The sequence below is a fragment of the Peromyscus leucopus genome, chromosome 1, assembly GCF_004664715.2.
Source record: "Peromyscus leucopus breed LL Stock chromosome 1, UCI_PerLeu_2.1, whole genome shotgun sequence".
Taxonomy (NCBI): Eukaryota; Metazoa; Chordata; class Mammalia; order Rodentia; family Cricetidae; genus Peromyscus; species Peromyscus leucopus.
The window spans coordinates 25814217-25829288 of NC_051063.1; the positions used below are offsets into that span (position 1 = coordinate 25814217).

The following is a 15072-nucleotide window of genomic DNA, read 5'->3' on the forward strand; positions in this document are numbered from 1 at the left end:
CACTTTATTAGCAATTTCTGTTGCTGGACCTCTGGATCCTCAGACTCTGCCTTCCTGGGGATCACTGAGGGCTGGGTTTTGGCACATGAGGGATGGATGTCTTTTCAGAAAGAAAAGGCCCAGGGCTGCTGAAGAGAAGTTTATCAGGAGAGAAAGACACAGACTATGAGAGCACAAGGGAGGCAGAGAGATGATGCATGGCCAGCAAGGAGGAGAAAAAGTGCAAGTGAACTAAGGAAGGAACAGTAGGGAAGATGTTGAGGATCAGCTCCTTCGGCTGTCCCTCTGGGCCAAGCCACTACCCTAAACCAGTCTGAGGAGGTAGAGGTGGGGATGAGGAAATAAGGTTTCTGTAGTTAGCTGCTCCTGGGGAGTCCCCTGTGGGTGGCTTGTTCATATCAGGAAAAAGAAACAGGCTCCCTGCATACCTTATATCGTCCCCAGAGGCTACTAGAGATGAAAGGATTCAGAGGTTATTGGTAAAATTATTTAGGCCACTCCACATAGTTAAAAGGGAGGTTTATTTTGTGGGGTAACTTACAAATGAAGGGATAGTTTACAGGGTCTGGAAAAGGTGTGGTGCAGTCCAGCGGTGTTCTCTGGAGAACTCTGCTTGGTCTATCTCCAGCATCAAGGGTCCAGGAACCAAGAGAGCTGGCCCATCAGGATCGAAGGTCTTCAGGATCCTCCCTTGGCCCTGCCTTGTAGGCGTGACAGTTACCGAAGCCTCAGTGGGGGATAGAACTTCCAGATCAAAGCTGGAATGGCTACCCACTACAAGAGGTGAAGGGGTGCCAGTCACTTCTGGTCTATCCATCTGCACTACTCACTATGGTGCATCCCCAGAGGAAGCAAATCTGACTGACAGAAGCTTCTCCCCAGAAGGTAGGTGTTAAACTCGAGGCCATGGCTGGTTCTCTGAGTTTCTTCCACACCTAGAATCACATTAAGAGTTCTTTGGGCTCAGGGCCATGTGAATGCCCCCAAAAGGAAACTGGGAGATTTCTTGGTGAGCTAAAAGACCCTGTATCGGCACCAATGCTGTTTCCATATGGGGTGGGAGTCCCTGCCACACACACACAAGACTTGATGTTTCTCAAGCCATCAAAAGGGACAGCTGCTGTAGTGAGAGCAGCTGAACAGATGAGGACACAGACTCAGAGAGATTAAGAAACTTGCCCAAAGTCACACAAACGGTAAGTGAGGAAGACATAGAGCTTAACTGTGGAGTAAAGGATGAAATGTCATAGATGAAAATATTTAGATTTTAGGGAATGGTCTTGGTCTGTTTTGTTATATGTAACAGAAATGCCTAAAGCTGGGTAAACTATAAAGAAAAGTTTGTTGTGACTTACGGTTTTGGAGGTAAGTCCAAGCTAAAGCAGCCACATATGGTGAGGTCATTGTGCTATGTCATAAAACAGCTGATAACAAACAAAGCACATAAAATGGCTGTAGTGCATTATAGGTAGAAAGAGGCACATGTAGAAGAAAGATCACATGAAAAGATGTGACACATGATAATGAGCAGAGAAAGCTCAGCTTATTTGCAGCAGCTATTCTGGAGATAGCCAATCCAGTCAGGGAGACCTAACCCACTCTTTTATTTATTTGGTTTTCTTTGCATTATTATTATTGTTGTTGTTACTACTATTACTATTATTATTTTATATTTGGATGATTTTCCTGAATATTTTACAAGCCAGGCCATCTCCCCAGCTCCTAACACACACCAAAGAGTGGCATTAGTCCCTTCCAAGCATGGTACCTAGGTGTCTAATATCCATTCACTAGGTCCACCCCTTCTCCATACCATTCTTTACACTGGGGATCAAGTATTCAGCACATGAATCTTGAAGTAACAAAAATAAATAAATAAATAAATAAATAAATAAATAAATAAATAAATAAATAAATAAATAACACAAAAGGAACATTAGCAACCTGCCTCAGTCCATGGAGCCAGTGGTTTGCAGAACCTGGTGTTACACCAGTTGTCTTGGCTCAGGGCCCCACCTTCAACACCACACTAAACCCCTGATCTTTCTTCTCTCTGGCCAAGAGTGGGTCAAGCAGGCTCCTGCTTCTGTGTTTGCCTTGGCTTGCAGGACACTGACTGGGGTTTTCAAATGGAACTTTACTGACAACCCACAAAGACCGAAGGGAAATAAACAAGGGATGATGACATATAATAAAGTATTGAGCTTATAAAGAATAGTCTTTTCTCTTTTAAAAGAATATTGTCTTAGCTTCTGATGGCTGTTCTAACAATTACCACAAATTAGTGACTTGCAGAAATACAAATTCATTCTTTTGTAGGTCAGATACCTAAAATCAAGGTGTTAGCAGAACTGTAGAATAGAATAGGAAGGTGGAGTCATTTGAGAACTACAGTACTTTTTAATTTACATTATACTGATAAAACACAATAAAGAGTGAAAATAAGCTTATTTTTAGGAGACCTCAGTGGGTATGGTCCTTTATTTCAGCTCCTACACACCAATCTTTCTGGCTTTCAGAGAGTGGGAGGGAATATAGGAAAAGAAAGTATGAAAAAGCATCCACAGGCCAGTGTTGAGAACTAGCTCACTGCTATGCAGAATGGTACAACTTTGGGAAACAACACAGACACCATATGGTACCGATTCCCTTTGTGTTGTAGAATATCAGGGCTGAGACCACAACAGACAGACCCCTCTCTTGGTTTGAAAATGAAATGTCCCCCTGTGGTGGCTTAAATGAGAAATGTGCCCCATAGGCTTATATAGTTAAAGACTTGGTTCCCAGGTGGTGGTGCTATTTGGGAAGGTTATGGAATCTTTAAGAAGTGTGGCTTTAATGGAGGAAATATATCACCAGGGTTTCTCTGTGTAGCTCTGGCTGTCCTGGAACTCACTCTGTAGAACAGGCTGGCCTCAAACTCAAAGATCTGCCTGTCTCTGCCTCTGAAGTGCTGGGATTAAAGGCATGTGCCACCACCACCCAATTAGGGAACCTTTTTAAATACAGCAAAACAGCAGGTCATCTACACTTATGAGTAGAAAATATTTGAATACAAAATTACATTTGTTCTAAACATGTACAGACCCTTTGTCTTGTTTCATTCCTTAAGCAACATAGTTTAACAACTATACACAAGCACAAACATTGTAATGTATATGTCAAGAAAGATAGAGACGACTTAAGGACTATAAGAAAAATATGTGTAAATGATATACAAGTTTTATCCTCTTAAGATAAGGGACCAGAGGCACCTTAGGGATTCTATCTTAAATAATGCTGAGTGAATCCTGGTGGTGGTGGTGGTGGTGGTGTTGGCAGCGGCGGCGCTCACCTTTGATCCCAGCACTTGGGAGGTAGAGGCAGGTAGATGTCTGTGAATGTGAGGCCAGCCTGGTCTACAAAATGAGTTCCAAGACAGGCTCCAAAGCTAAACAGAGAAACTCTGTTTTGAAAAACAAAAACAAAATCAAACAAACAAACAAAAAGAATGGTCTTATTAATAAAAAACAAACAAACCCAGGAGCCAGGTATCGGGGTGAATTCTGAGTGAAGAGTGCCATTTGGGAGGATCCCCCTGCTGAGAACTGGTACCTATGAAACAATGCTGAGAAAATGTCACCTTTTCTTACTCTAGCTGCCAGCCAGGGCTCCACAAGCAACAGGTGGAAAGAGCAGGGACACAGTCCAGCCAATGACAAAGGAAGGCAAAATGACGCCACTGCTGACACCTGTGACATTGATTGTTACAGACTCTGGCGGGAACTAGAATGGAAGTTTTCCTCCATGTTGGACAGGAGAATCAGTTGTGTCCTCCAATAGATTGTGCACCCTACTAAACTTATCTGGGGTCAGAGAACAGAACAGCCACTAGATAGACATAGAAGCCAGGCATGGTGGCACACACCTTTAATCCCAGGACTTGAGATCTCATGTCTTGCTTGTGAAAGACATGTGCCTTTAATCCCAAGAAGTGATGGCAGGAGGCAGAAAAGTATGTAAGGTGTGAGAACCAGGACGTAGAGGCTTTTAAGCTTTTAGGCTTTTAGCAGCAGTTGAGTTGAGATCCATTCAGATGAGAGCTCAGCAGCTTTCAGTCTCAGGAAACAAGATCAGCTGAGCAGTTGGCGAGGTCAGGTTGGTTGTGGCTTGTTCTGCTTCTCTGATCTTTCAGAATTCACCCCAATACCTAGCTCCTGGGTTTATTTGTTTTTTTATTAATAAGACCATTTAGTGATTCGTGTTACACCATGGTATCCCCTGTCACTTTGGCCCCCACCTCTGTATGCAGACCATGTGAGAGGATGATTAGTCCAGACTCTTGAGGTGGAGGAAGAAAAGCTACTTGCTCATATCACAGTGGTAAGGACAGACTGAAGGATGGCAGAATGTGTCCCTTTAGCATGAGAGTTATTTGGAGCTCAAGGCAAAGGAAAAGCAGCAGGTCTAAGCACAGCTCTATGCTTTACCACTAAAAGCAGGGCTAGGTTTGTAAGTGTCTCCACCCACTGAGCAATCTTCATTTTGCCACAGGATAGGGTTTGTAAAAATGTCCCATCTCTCCTCTACTATGGATATCTTTATACCCCGGAGGGCATCTCCAGAGGAATCCATGTCGATAAGCATTACCAAATAGCCTTTACCCACATTAGTTTGTCAATTTATTTACTTTCCCATACCTCAAACTTGTAGTGGGTAGCCATTCCAGCTTGGATCTGGAAGTTCCAACCCCCATTGAGACTCTAGCAACTGTCACGCCTATGAGACAGGGTCAAGGGAGGCGTCTGGAGACCTGAAACCTGGATGGGCGAGCGCTCTCTCTGTTCCGGGACCCTAGATGGTGGAGATTGACTGAGCAGAGCTCCAGAGAACACTGCTGGATTGCGATACACCTTCCCCAGACTCCCCACGATCTACCTACCACAATCTACCATGATCCCTTCATTTGTAAGTCACCCACTAAATAAATCTTCCTTTTAACTACGTGGAGTGGCCTTAATAATTCAACCAATACAAACTGCCTTTCCTGGTCTTGTCAATTCTCTGAAAACTACATGTTCTCTGGTTAAGATGCTTTGTGAACCAAGTTCTAAGCTACTCATTTGAGTGCTCCTGTGTATAAGGTGATGTGCCTGTACTCTCATGCACAATATTGTCTTGTTAATCTCTCTTTCCTTGATGTAGTTCACAGTCTTCATCAGAAAGCCTAAGAGAGTTAGATGGAAGAATTATTTGAGGCTTGTTTTCTTCAACAAGTTCACAAAAGCAAAAGCTTCAACTAAGGTAGAAGTTCTCTCTGGACAGTTTTGAGCCTGAATTCCCAAAAGGTAGTCTGGACAGTGGGAGGCCCTCCTCCAGCACCATAGTGAGAGCCATAGAAAGGGAAGTCCTCTGCTTCAGTCTAGCATGCCCTGTCCATTTTCTGGACCTCTGGCTGGCCAGGCACTTCCTCCTGAGCGAGGGAGACCCCTTCCCAGGTTCTGCAGACCATCAGCCCAGGTCTTGGCTCTGCTCTAGAACCTAGAGACCCAGAGGCTGCAGAACTGATGAAAATGGTACTGGGATCCCTTATGCACTCACAGCTTTGGCCTCCAGGATGGTGACACAGTAAATGCCTCTTGTTTAATCTACTCTGACATTAATGTGTGGTTGTCAGCAACTCATTTGGAATGTGTCCCAACTGCCAAACACAGGTAGACATGTTATTGGGTATACATGCTATATGTGGATATGTGTGTACGTGTACAAACGTATGCATGTGAAGGCCAGAAAGTCAACACTGGATGGCATTCCTCATGTTCCACCCACCTTGTTTTATGAGACAGTGTCTCTCACTGGTTTGGAGATAACCAAGTAGGCTACTCTGGCTGGCCAGTGAACTTCAAGGATACTCATTTGTCTCTGATTCTTTACTACAGGGATATAAGCAGATGCCACCGTCTAACCAGTTTTTCCAGGTGGGTTCTGGGAATTGAACTTAGGTCATCATATTCACACAGAAAGCACTTTACCAACTGAGTTATCTTCCTGGCCTTTAATAGACAGCTTGTGTGAATTATCAAAGTCCCTCTATTGCTAATGTAAATGAATGGTTACTATACCCCTGTACAAATTAGGAAATTGAGACAGATCAAGTAGGCAATTTGGCTGAGCTGTCCCAGAGGCATAAATTGAAAAACTAGGATTTGAACTTAGACCTTGGAGCTATAGAATTTGCATGCTGAACTGATTGTGGAGCAGAAAAAAAGCTAAAATAAACACATGGTTTGCTTATCAATCAAAGGCAAATACTTCTGAATGCCAGAAGGCTTAGGGAGGAAATACCAGACCCTAAAGTTCATCAAGGCTTTGCCTGTGGATTTTGTCCAATAACTTCACTGGATAGAAAACCCAGAGACCACTTCAAATATGAGACTGGGTTTACTACCTAAAGTGCACCGGCCTATGGTAGACAACTCTAAAAGGAGTTATTTTCTCCTTCACCCTCTGCTTTTACCCCCGTGAAACAGTAGCACCAGAAGTGATCAAGGGCACGAGCCAGGCCAGAAGCTTTCATTACAGGCTTGGGCTCTTTGGAGAGGAGTTCTTCTCAGCTCTGTTGTCCAAGTTTCTGCTAACATGAAAGGAGGTTTGTCAGTGGTTTTGGCAGAACCTCATCTGAATAAACGGGCTGGCAGTTACCAGAGGACAAGTGTACCGCATGTTTGGCTCTGGTGTTGATGAGGTGCAGGGCGAGGATGCCCTGACCCTGGAATTTTGCTGGTTCCTCTCCTCTCCTGTACCCTTTGGGAATATATGGCTCAAGTGGCAGAGGCAGATCCCTTGGGCTTCCCTGGGGACGGAAGAGGTGGGGTAGCCTGGCAAACTTGTCTTAGACTTCTCCAGCGTAATCCCTAAGCCTTTCCCCTCCTCTACTTTCGTATCTATTGTAGAATTATCTAGAATAATTATGATGTAAATGGAATGAATAATAACATAAGCAGCTACTTTTAAAAAATGTTTAAATTGTTTTTGTGTTTAATACATGTTTATGTATTGAAGCCAGAGGCTGACAGGCATATTCCTCAGTCACAGCAAGTGACTCTTGCTGTCTCCTTAGTTTTGAGACAAGATCTCTCACTAAACCTGGAGCTTGAAGATTAAGTTAGACTGGCAAATGAGCCCCAGGGATCTTCTTGTCTCTGTCTCCCTGCCCTAGTGTATCTACCCTAACACAGCTGGCCTCCAGGAAGTTGAGCAGACCTCTTTCCTGTTGCACCCACAAGGCCACAGAACCCAGGCCTGGCCAAGGAAGCCCTGTGGTCAGTGATACAAGAGCTCCACTTGCTGCAACTTGAGGTTCCCAACACTCAAACTTTCTTGCTCATCACCATCTCCAGGGGTCTAGGTAGATCTCAGCCAGAGCCTGACACTCCCTGGTGTCCCAGGAGGGGCAGGGGGAGCGCACCTCTAGCCTCTCTTGGGCATAGACTGAATGGAGACCATTCAGTGCCCTCATCTACTGTGCACAGCTGTTTATAGTGAAGAGGGTGATAGAGGTGGTGGATCAGTACTTCCTTTCACCTATCCTCGTCTGCCTGGACAGAGTAGTGTGATGAGGTAAACAACCTTGGTGGGCAGGACCACGGGACCATGAGACATTGTCAGAAGGAACAGCAGCTTCTGTTAGCCTAGAAGGCTGGCCGGGGCAGTGGGCTTTCTAGATTGGTAAAAGTCTCCAAGATAGTACATAACCTTCAAAGGGTTAGGGAAGATTCCCACTATCTCCAGTGAGGTTCCTGTCTAAGTTGGAGGGCTTCCTCTCCTTGATCCCTCCACACTCTCTTGGAAGTCTTCACACATGTGCCTGTTGTTTCCTCAGTACTGCAGCTCAGCAACTCTTCTCTCCTTCTAGGAAAGACCCCTTTTCAGTAACAGATGAACCTCCCCATCCCATCTCATTGCCAGGCAGCACCTACACAGAGCTTTTGTCTCAATTCGTCCCTCCAATTAGGAAAAGTGTCTTCTTCCAGGAGCGAGGGAACCAAAGTCTTCCATGGGGCATATGGACTCCAGAGCTCATGCTGAGACAGGAGCCTCAAATATCCACTCTCTTCTGTGTACTTCTCTTCTACCATATGCTTGCTGAGGAAACACCTAGTTCTCACATGGGGTGTGTGAACAAATGTGGGGTCTGCCACCATATTCACCCCATCTCAAAAAGGATCCAGAGTCAGCCAGGGGACCAGGTCCTCCAGGGCATAGGCTCGGATTCTGAGTATCTCATGTCCTCACTGAGTCCTCTAAGAGCCACCTGGTATAGCTCTGACAGGTGAAGGCCCACAGTGGCCTGCTCAAGACCACATAGTAGTCAAAAGGTCTTGGGCTTTAGATTTGGCCACCATACATGAAAACTGAACAAAGCCTTTTCATAAAAGGTTCCTCAGACAGCAAGTGTGGGTGTCTCCTGGCATTCCGGCGCTAGTCTACTTTGTCCCCATGGCAAGAACTGCTGGGTTTTGGTTCAAAAGCTGATAGCCTGGTAAGAGTTCTGCTGGCCTCCTTATGTACTGCCTACCAGAGTTGAGCCATGTGATGGCAGTTCTTGGTGTGGTCAGTGTGAGGGCCAGATTCGGGCTGGGTGGAACTAACTTGAGAAAAGGTTAACTGAGAGGCCAGAGAAGTCAGTATGGACATCTTTCAGGCAATTGTTACACAGACGAAAGAGGTCAGTGTCTCCACAGAAGGAAAGAAATGCAATGTTATATTCATTAAGGAATTTATTTATCTTTATAAAACAACAGTGGTTGTGGCTAGACACGGTGGCACTGTGACATAGTGAATGGAACATGAGAGGTTCACAGCAGCATAACAGAAGCTGTTATCATTGAGAATAACCTCCAAGATGGAACCACATTCATTCATTAATGCTAAAATATCCCTGGGAAAAAAATGAGAACCTTTGGATACTAGAGTTATTATTATAACAATGCCAGTAGCCACAATGCCCTTCTAATGGACAACATTTACTTGTGATCTATTACAGGAATGGTGGGTCGATGGACTGGAAAAATGCCCAATGCCCAGCATCTTCCTTTAGGGTGAATGATACTTCTTTCCTAGGGTGAGCTAGCTTGTCACATGTTAAATCACTGTCCTGAGTCAAGACTTTTCAGTTTGGGCCAGGGGAGGCACTTTATGTGCCTGTGCAGGATCTGGCCTACAAACCTGTCAGCTTCATGACCTGTGTGGCTGGTTGTACAAACATTACAGAAAGTGGGCCAGGGTGAGGCTTTCCAACTATAGTCTGGAGGAAGAGACTTTATATTGCCTTTCCATAGCAAGACCTAAGTTCGAAGGTCCTATTTCAGGGTACTGGGTTATGAAGATGGGAGACAGTTGGGAGGGGATGAGGATACAACCAGAAAAGCAGACACATAGAAGATCCCAGTGTTGTTTGGATCAGCTTTTTCTTTTCCTCTTGGGACCTCTAGTTGTCCAAGAAGCTGTCACCATTCCCTTTGTCAAGGCTTAGAATACCAGGCTCCAGGAGGTTCAGTTAATTTAATGGAAAGTAGAGCCAGTCTTTCAAGAAAGTACTTGGTCCAGAAGAAAATAATAGATTTTAATATTGGGGCTAAGTTCCTTGGAGAAGCATGGAAACTTCTCAGCCTCAGCTTTTTCAGTGGCTGGCCTCAGTTCTGAAGCAGGCATCTTACTTATGCCTCTAAAGCAGAGAAGTGCCATGCATATGAACTCATCAGAAACGTCATGGGCCACGCGTATTATTGGAGCTATCTGTGTGGCACGCCTCTTGCTGCCTTGGCCCTCCCAGAGAACACCACATTTCAGAGACCAGCCCCATAGCTGCAGCCAGACTCAGCCCCTAGGCAGGTGAGTGAACTTGGAGCCTTGCAGTTCAGGCTCAAGAATGAGTAGAGGATACACCTGGAAAGGTGGCCTCTGCTATAATCATTCTGACTTAAAATTGTCCATTAAACCCTTTGGGGGGAGGGACGACCCTGAATATCATCCCCAGAAAATCAAGAGCTCACATACACAACAGTCATCATTGTTCACATACACTTTCTCCTGGAAAGGGAAGAGGGTTTATTTTCATTTAAAAACAAAAACAAAAAACTTAAAAAAAAATGCAGCTAACAAAGGTAGGAGGAGGACTCAGTCAGGGAGGAGGGCCACTTTTCAGGCACTGTTTCTTGTTATGAAGCCATGAGTAGGCCAGACTAAAAGACTGAATCATGTGACTACCCCTACCTCCCACAGGCACTCAGGTACATTTCAGTGCACAGATCTTTCAGGACCTCATGATGGTAACACATGGTAGCCAGACTTGTGCTATTTGTTTAGCTTCCTGGGGATTCTCTGCTGTAAATGGACATTGCCTTGATTTTGAGGCCTAAGGAGAAACTGTTTCTTAACAGTTACCCACCTGACAAGGGTTACATGGCTGTGGGTGGGGAACTAGAAACAATCCTGTGAAGAGCAGGCAGGGGTTGTGTGTGGCTGGGGCTGGTGGCCATACCAGAAGGATGACAATTCTTTTCTTCAAGGAAGAAGCATGAGCAACAGCTTGATGATCTGGAAGTACCAAGTGTCCTGCTCCCCAATAGAACCTGGATATGGTCTTTTGTATTTGCTTCATATTCAGCCCAAGAAAGGTTTAGGAGCAGCCAGGGGGCCAGGCTTGAGGTTAATCATGTTCCATAGGGCCTAGCTGTTTCCTCTCTCATGGTTAACTGACTTCAGGATAATTAGTCCCCCAAACCAGGCTCCTTTCTAGCAGCAAACCTTGGGAGAGCTTGGATTCAAAGATATGAGATCTACATGCTTGGGATTCTCCTCCTGACAGGCTCAAGTTCCAAAGTTGTCAGGTACCTCAGAAAAACACATTTGGAATGGCCATACTGCAGGGAAAGATGTAGATTTCATGGTAGTATGCACTTGTCATCTAATCCTAGCACTCAGGAGGCTGAAGCAGGAAGATTTTTAATTTGAGACCAGCCTGAACTATAAAATGAGATCAGCAAGTAATAGGCTTGGGGTATGGCCCATGAATCTGCATTTTAATAGGAGCTGATTCAGGTAGCACCTGGCTCACCCTGTAAGAAACCCTAGTAGTTGGTGGCTGAGACAAATTTTGAAGCAGAGTCATACTCAGAGCCTCCTTCTCCCAGGGGAGCAGTGAGAACAGCTACTCACCCTGTCCTGGTGAGAAGGTGAGGGTAAATCTGTACCTTGTCACCTCCTGGGATTTCAGGGGCTGGGCCACAACTCCCCCAGGGCTGGAAAGGGAACTCTGTTAAGTCTTCCAGGAGTGACTTGTGCCTGTAACTTTGAGATGCCCAATTAGAACCAGCATCTGGCCCAGCTCTCCTTGGGAAGTGACAATGAGATTGTCTTGCACTTCACTGGTGCCTGAGTTTCTTCTTAGGCATCCCATTTGCCTGGAATGATGAATTCCTTTGTGTCACATGAGCCAACAAGTCTGTGGGGCCCCATGAAGGTGTCATGATCTGGTGATCACTTTACTGACCAACCAAGGCCTAAACAGGTACGGAGGTAGTCACTCATGATGGACCCCCAATTCACACTTCTCCATAGTCCCATGGTTGGGAACACTTGGGTTTCCAAGACTGGTTCTTATCATCAGTACAAACTACTAAAAATAATATATAATAAAAATCCCCAAATACAACAGAAACCTCTTGAAAACCACCAGCTTTATCAGCCAAGATCTGCAGCCCAATGACTTAGGATTCCCTGCCCTGCACGCTAGATGCCCAACAGCAGGAGAACAAGAGAAGCTGCGATGTCAAATGCTGCCCACAGAAATATTCTTACCAATGAGGTCCTACCCCACAGAGAGTGTTTAGGGGAGGGATGTCCCAAGTGTATTTTGGCATTTCATTCAGATTATTACAAGTCAACAGGAGAGTGATAGCTACACTGAGGAAAGGTTTGAGAGATGGATATAGGTAGATGTAATCAGGTCTTTAAAGGTAAAAGGTGAAACATTTTCTACATTTAATAAAAACATTTTCTCTTTTGATGTTCTGGAAGTCTAGAGTCACATTTTTTTGTAAACCCCGCCCCATCTAAAATGTCTTAAAACACATGGCTTAACAGTGGCTACACAGAAAATATACACCCTTAAAGTCTGACTTTCATTTAAATACAAATATACAAAATGTAAACGGAGACAATAGAGAAATTTACAAAACTTTCTTTTAAAAATAATAAAGACAAAATTCAGTTCTAGTTAGGATGCTATTAAAATCCGTGCAAGCTGTCATATCCCATTGGGTTTCTATTGCAATGCTCAACGAGGACAATTCTAGTCCACCCCAGCTTGGGGCCACCTTGGAAAACAGACCTGAGTGGAAATTTCTTTGAGAAACTTGGAGGCTTGTTGTTGGGGTGAACAGTATCCTATCCCAGTTCCCAGGGGAGCTCTCCTGGCTATGCAGCCACAGTGGAAGCTCTATCAGCTACAAGTTCTGCTTCCAAGTAGAAGGGTCTAAGTTGGTTCCACCTTGGACTTCAAGGCCAGAGCTGAAATTAGCTGCTTCCAGTGGAGTTTGAACTGATGTGGTTTGAATTTACGAGGTGGTTACAACTGGTCTTAGGAGTGGGTGAACTCTTGGAATTGTTCTGATGCTGGGGAGAGGGAAGAAGAGAGTCAGTTCTTGGTAAATTCAAAGTCCACGGATGACACATTCATGGTGGCTCTGGAAGTTGGGGCAGTAGAATCCAGAATGTTTCCAACTTTCCTCTCTTTGTTTTTTGGCTTTTTGCATTTTCCCCAGTAGACCTGAGTCCTTGAGCAGAGGGTTTTATCTGGTGCCCGGGAAGAGCCATTGGAATTAAGAAAGCCTAAATCTGTGAGCAGAGGGAAAGGGTAATTTCTTTCTAGAACTTGTAGTTTTACTTGATGGAAATGTTTAAACATTTCATTGTATTATAAAAACACAAATATATTACAGAGTAGGATGTGAAACCTACAGGAAGTTCTTATAGAAAACATAAACTTGGCAGGGGCGGGGCTCAATCTATACTTCCCATGAGCCTGAAGATGCTTCCTGCCCTGTGTGATAATAGATAATCCTGTGGGGTCACCAGGTATGTGACCTAGGGTTAAGTTCTTTGACTTCTCTCAGTCTGTTTCCTTAACTGAAATAGAGCAATGGAAGCCCACACGTACTTCGCCAGGATGCCCACAGGTAGTGACTCAGCCCCTCTCTTGGTACCTAAGATGGGAGGTGCCTAAGATGTAGTGGTAGAATGAATGAGTTACTGGATGGAAGCTGGGGTGTGTGGGCCCAGGGCCTCATCCATAATGCATCTCTGTAAATAACCACCTTTATCCTTGCTACCTGAGGGGGAGAGGTAGGCTTTCAGGTCAAGGAACCACGGCTGCACCTAGGGGAGGAGGGACAAGCATAGAAAGACTCCCAAGCTCTAAGATGGGAATCCTGGGGCTCCAGATTCTTGAAGGGCTAGGCCAAGAGAGGTGCAACTGCAGCTGCCTTTGTAGTTGTGGAGTAGGGTTCCTGGGTTCTCATACTCTGGATTGTCACATCTTCCCCAGGGCTGTTCTTTCATTTGGTCCATACCAATCCTTCCTTCAGGGATAAGCTTTGAGGTAACAAAGTCTGTTCCCAAGGGGAAAATTCCTTGGGCTGCCAGCTAGTGTGGGGGATTGAACAATGGGATAGTGTTTCCCAGTCTGAGGTGGTTTGGGCATGCAGGGGACATTTAGTGGTGTCGACTGGGAGAAGAGGCGCTGAGCTGTTTCTTCCTCTGTGTCTAGTGGGCAGAGGGTGGTAATGTTTTTCCAACATCCTTCACTGGCACAGCCCTGTGACAAGAATCAGCTTCCCTGTGCCACCAATGTTGACATGGGACCCTGTCTCTTCTGCCCCAGGGGTCCCCTCACCAACAGGGGGTGTTGGGGCTTTGGACAGGCTAAGAATTCCAGGCTACCGGGCCATACAGGCAAGAGGTATTCTGAATCTCTGGTGTGTGGAAGGGGGCTGGAGTCCTAGAGCTAAGGCCAGGCTGGCTCTCTCACCTGACGCCTGAAGAGCCTGTGAAATAGCCCTTTCTTTGGAGGTTCTGGAGGCTGACTTCTGTTCAGGTCTGGTGAGAGGGTACCATTGGGTCCAAACACATTCAGCTCCTTGAAGCATTCTGTTTCGATCATCTGGAAAGGCAGAATAGAAACAACACCGTCACCCTGTGGAGCTTCCCCTGGGACACATTATCCCTGCCCTACTGGCTCTGCCCCTTCCTCCAACAGGATCCTCTGTAACTTTCTGGGGGACTGCACTAAGAATAGAACCCACCAGAGGTACACTCTTCCCCTCCAAACCATCTCCTATAGCTTACTTGACCATCATCCCTACCACATCTGACCAGCTGACTTCCTCAATTTAATGCTTGTGCTTCCAGAAAATGCCCCATCCCCCCCACATTTCCTCCTGGGGAGGCACCTTGCTGCCTTGTTGGCTTCCATGCCCAACCCAGGCCCATCTCTGCTGCCTGACCCAGTGGCCCTTCTATCTCTCTTGCACTTCCATCTTCTCTGACAACCCATCCCTCTTGTAGAAAAGCTGGTGGCGTGCCCTGCCCACCTCATTTTGCCATGGGATTGGCACAGAGCCTGTGGAGAACTTAGAGTAGAAGTCATCATCCGTTTGGTCCAGGTTGACGCCTTTCACAGTGGAGAACTGCTCAATGTCCAGCACATCCTTGCAGTACACAGCCCGGGGCTATAAGAGACAGAGGGCTCTATCACATGGGCCCTCCCTGTGGCTGCCAGATCCCCAAGTCTGGCCCTTAGGTTTTGATAGAGAGCAGTGGGAACACCTTCATGAGCTTCTCACCCTTTGAGTCCTCAAACCTAAGCTTCCCTCCCTCAGATCGACCAAGGGGACCTGGTTCAAGTAAAATGAGAGCTAGGGGTGCCTAGCTGCCCAGTCCAGAGTTCCTTCTTACCACTGCTTACTCACATAGACCACAGACCTGTGGTCTCTTTTTAGGTAGGTCCAAGAGGCTAAGAGTTTACCTCTG

At 45.7% G+C, this 15072-nt stretch overlaps 1 protein-coding gene across 5 annotated transcripts in view; it reads right to left on the reverse strand.

Moving 5' to 3' along the window:
• Positions 1 to 8741: 8741 nt before the first annotated feature.
• Grk5 (G protein-coupled receptor kinase 5) overlaps positions 8742 to 15072 on the reverse strand; it is a 213559-nt gene continuing 207228 nt past the window's right edge. For 3 of the 5 annotated variants that reach the window (XM_037205622.1, XM_028860758.2, XM_037205626.1), the window contains 3 exons: positions 14634 to 14771; positions 14072 to 14203; positions 8745 to 12657 (listed from right to left, as the gene is read on the reverse strand). In XM_037205622.1, the coding sequence (XP_037061517.1) occupies positions 12559 to 12657; positions 14072 to 14203; positions 14634 to 14771 (369 nt within the window). In that variant the 3' untranslated portion in view covers positions 8745 to 12558. Of the gene's footprint in view, positions 12880 to 14071; positions 14204 to 14633; positions 14772 to 15072 lie in introns of all 5 variants that reach the window. The other 2 variants (XM_028860757.2, XM_028860756.2) reach the window with 2 other exon arrangements.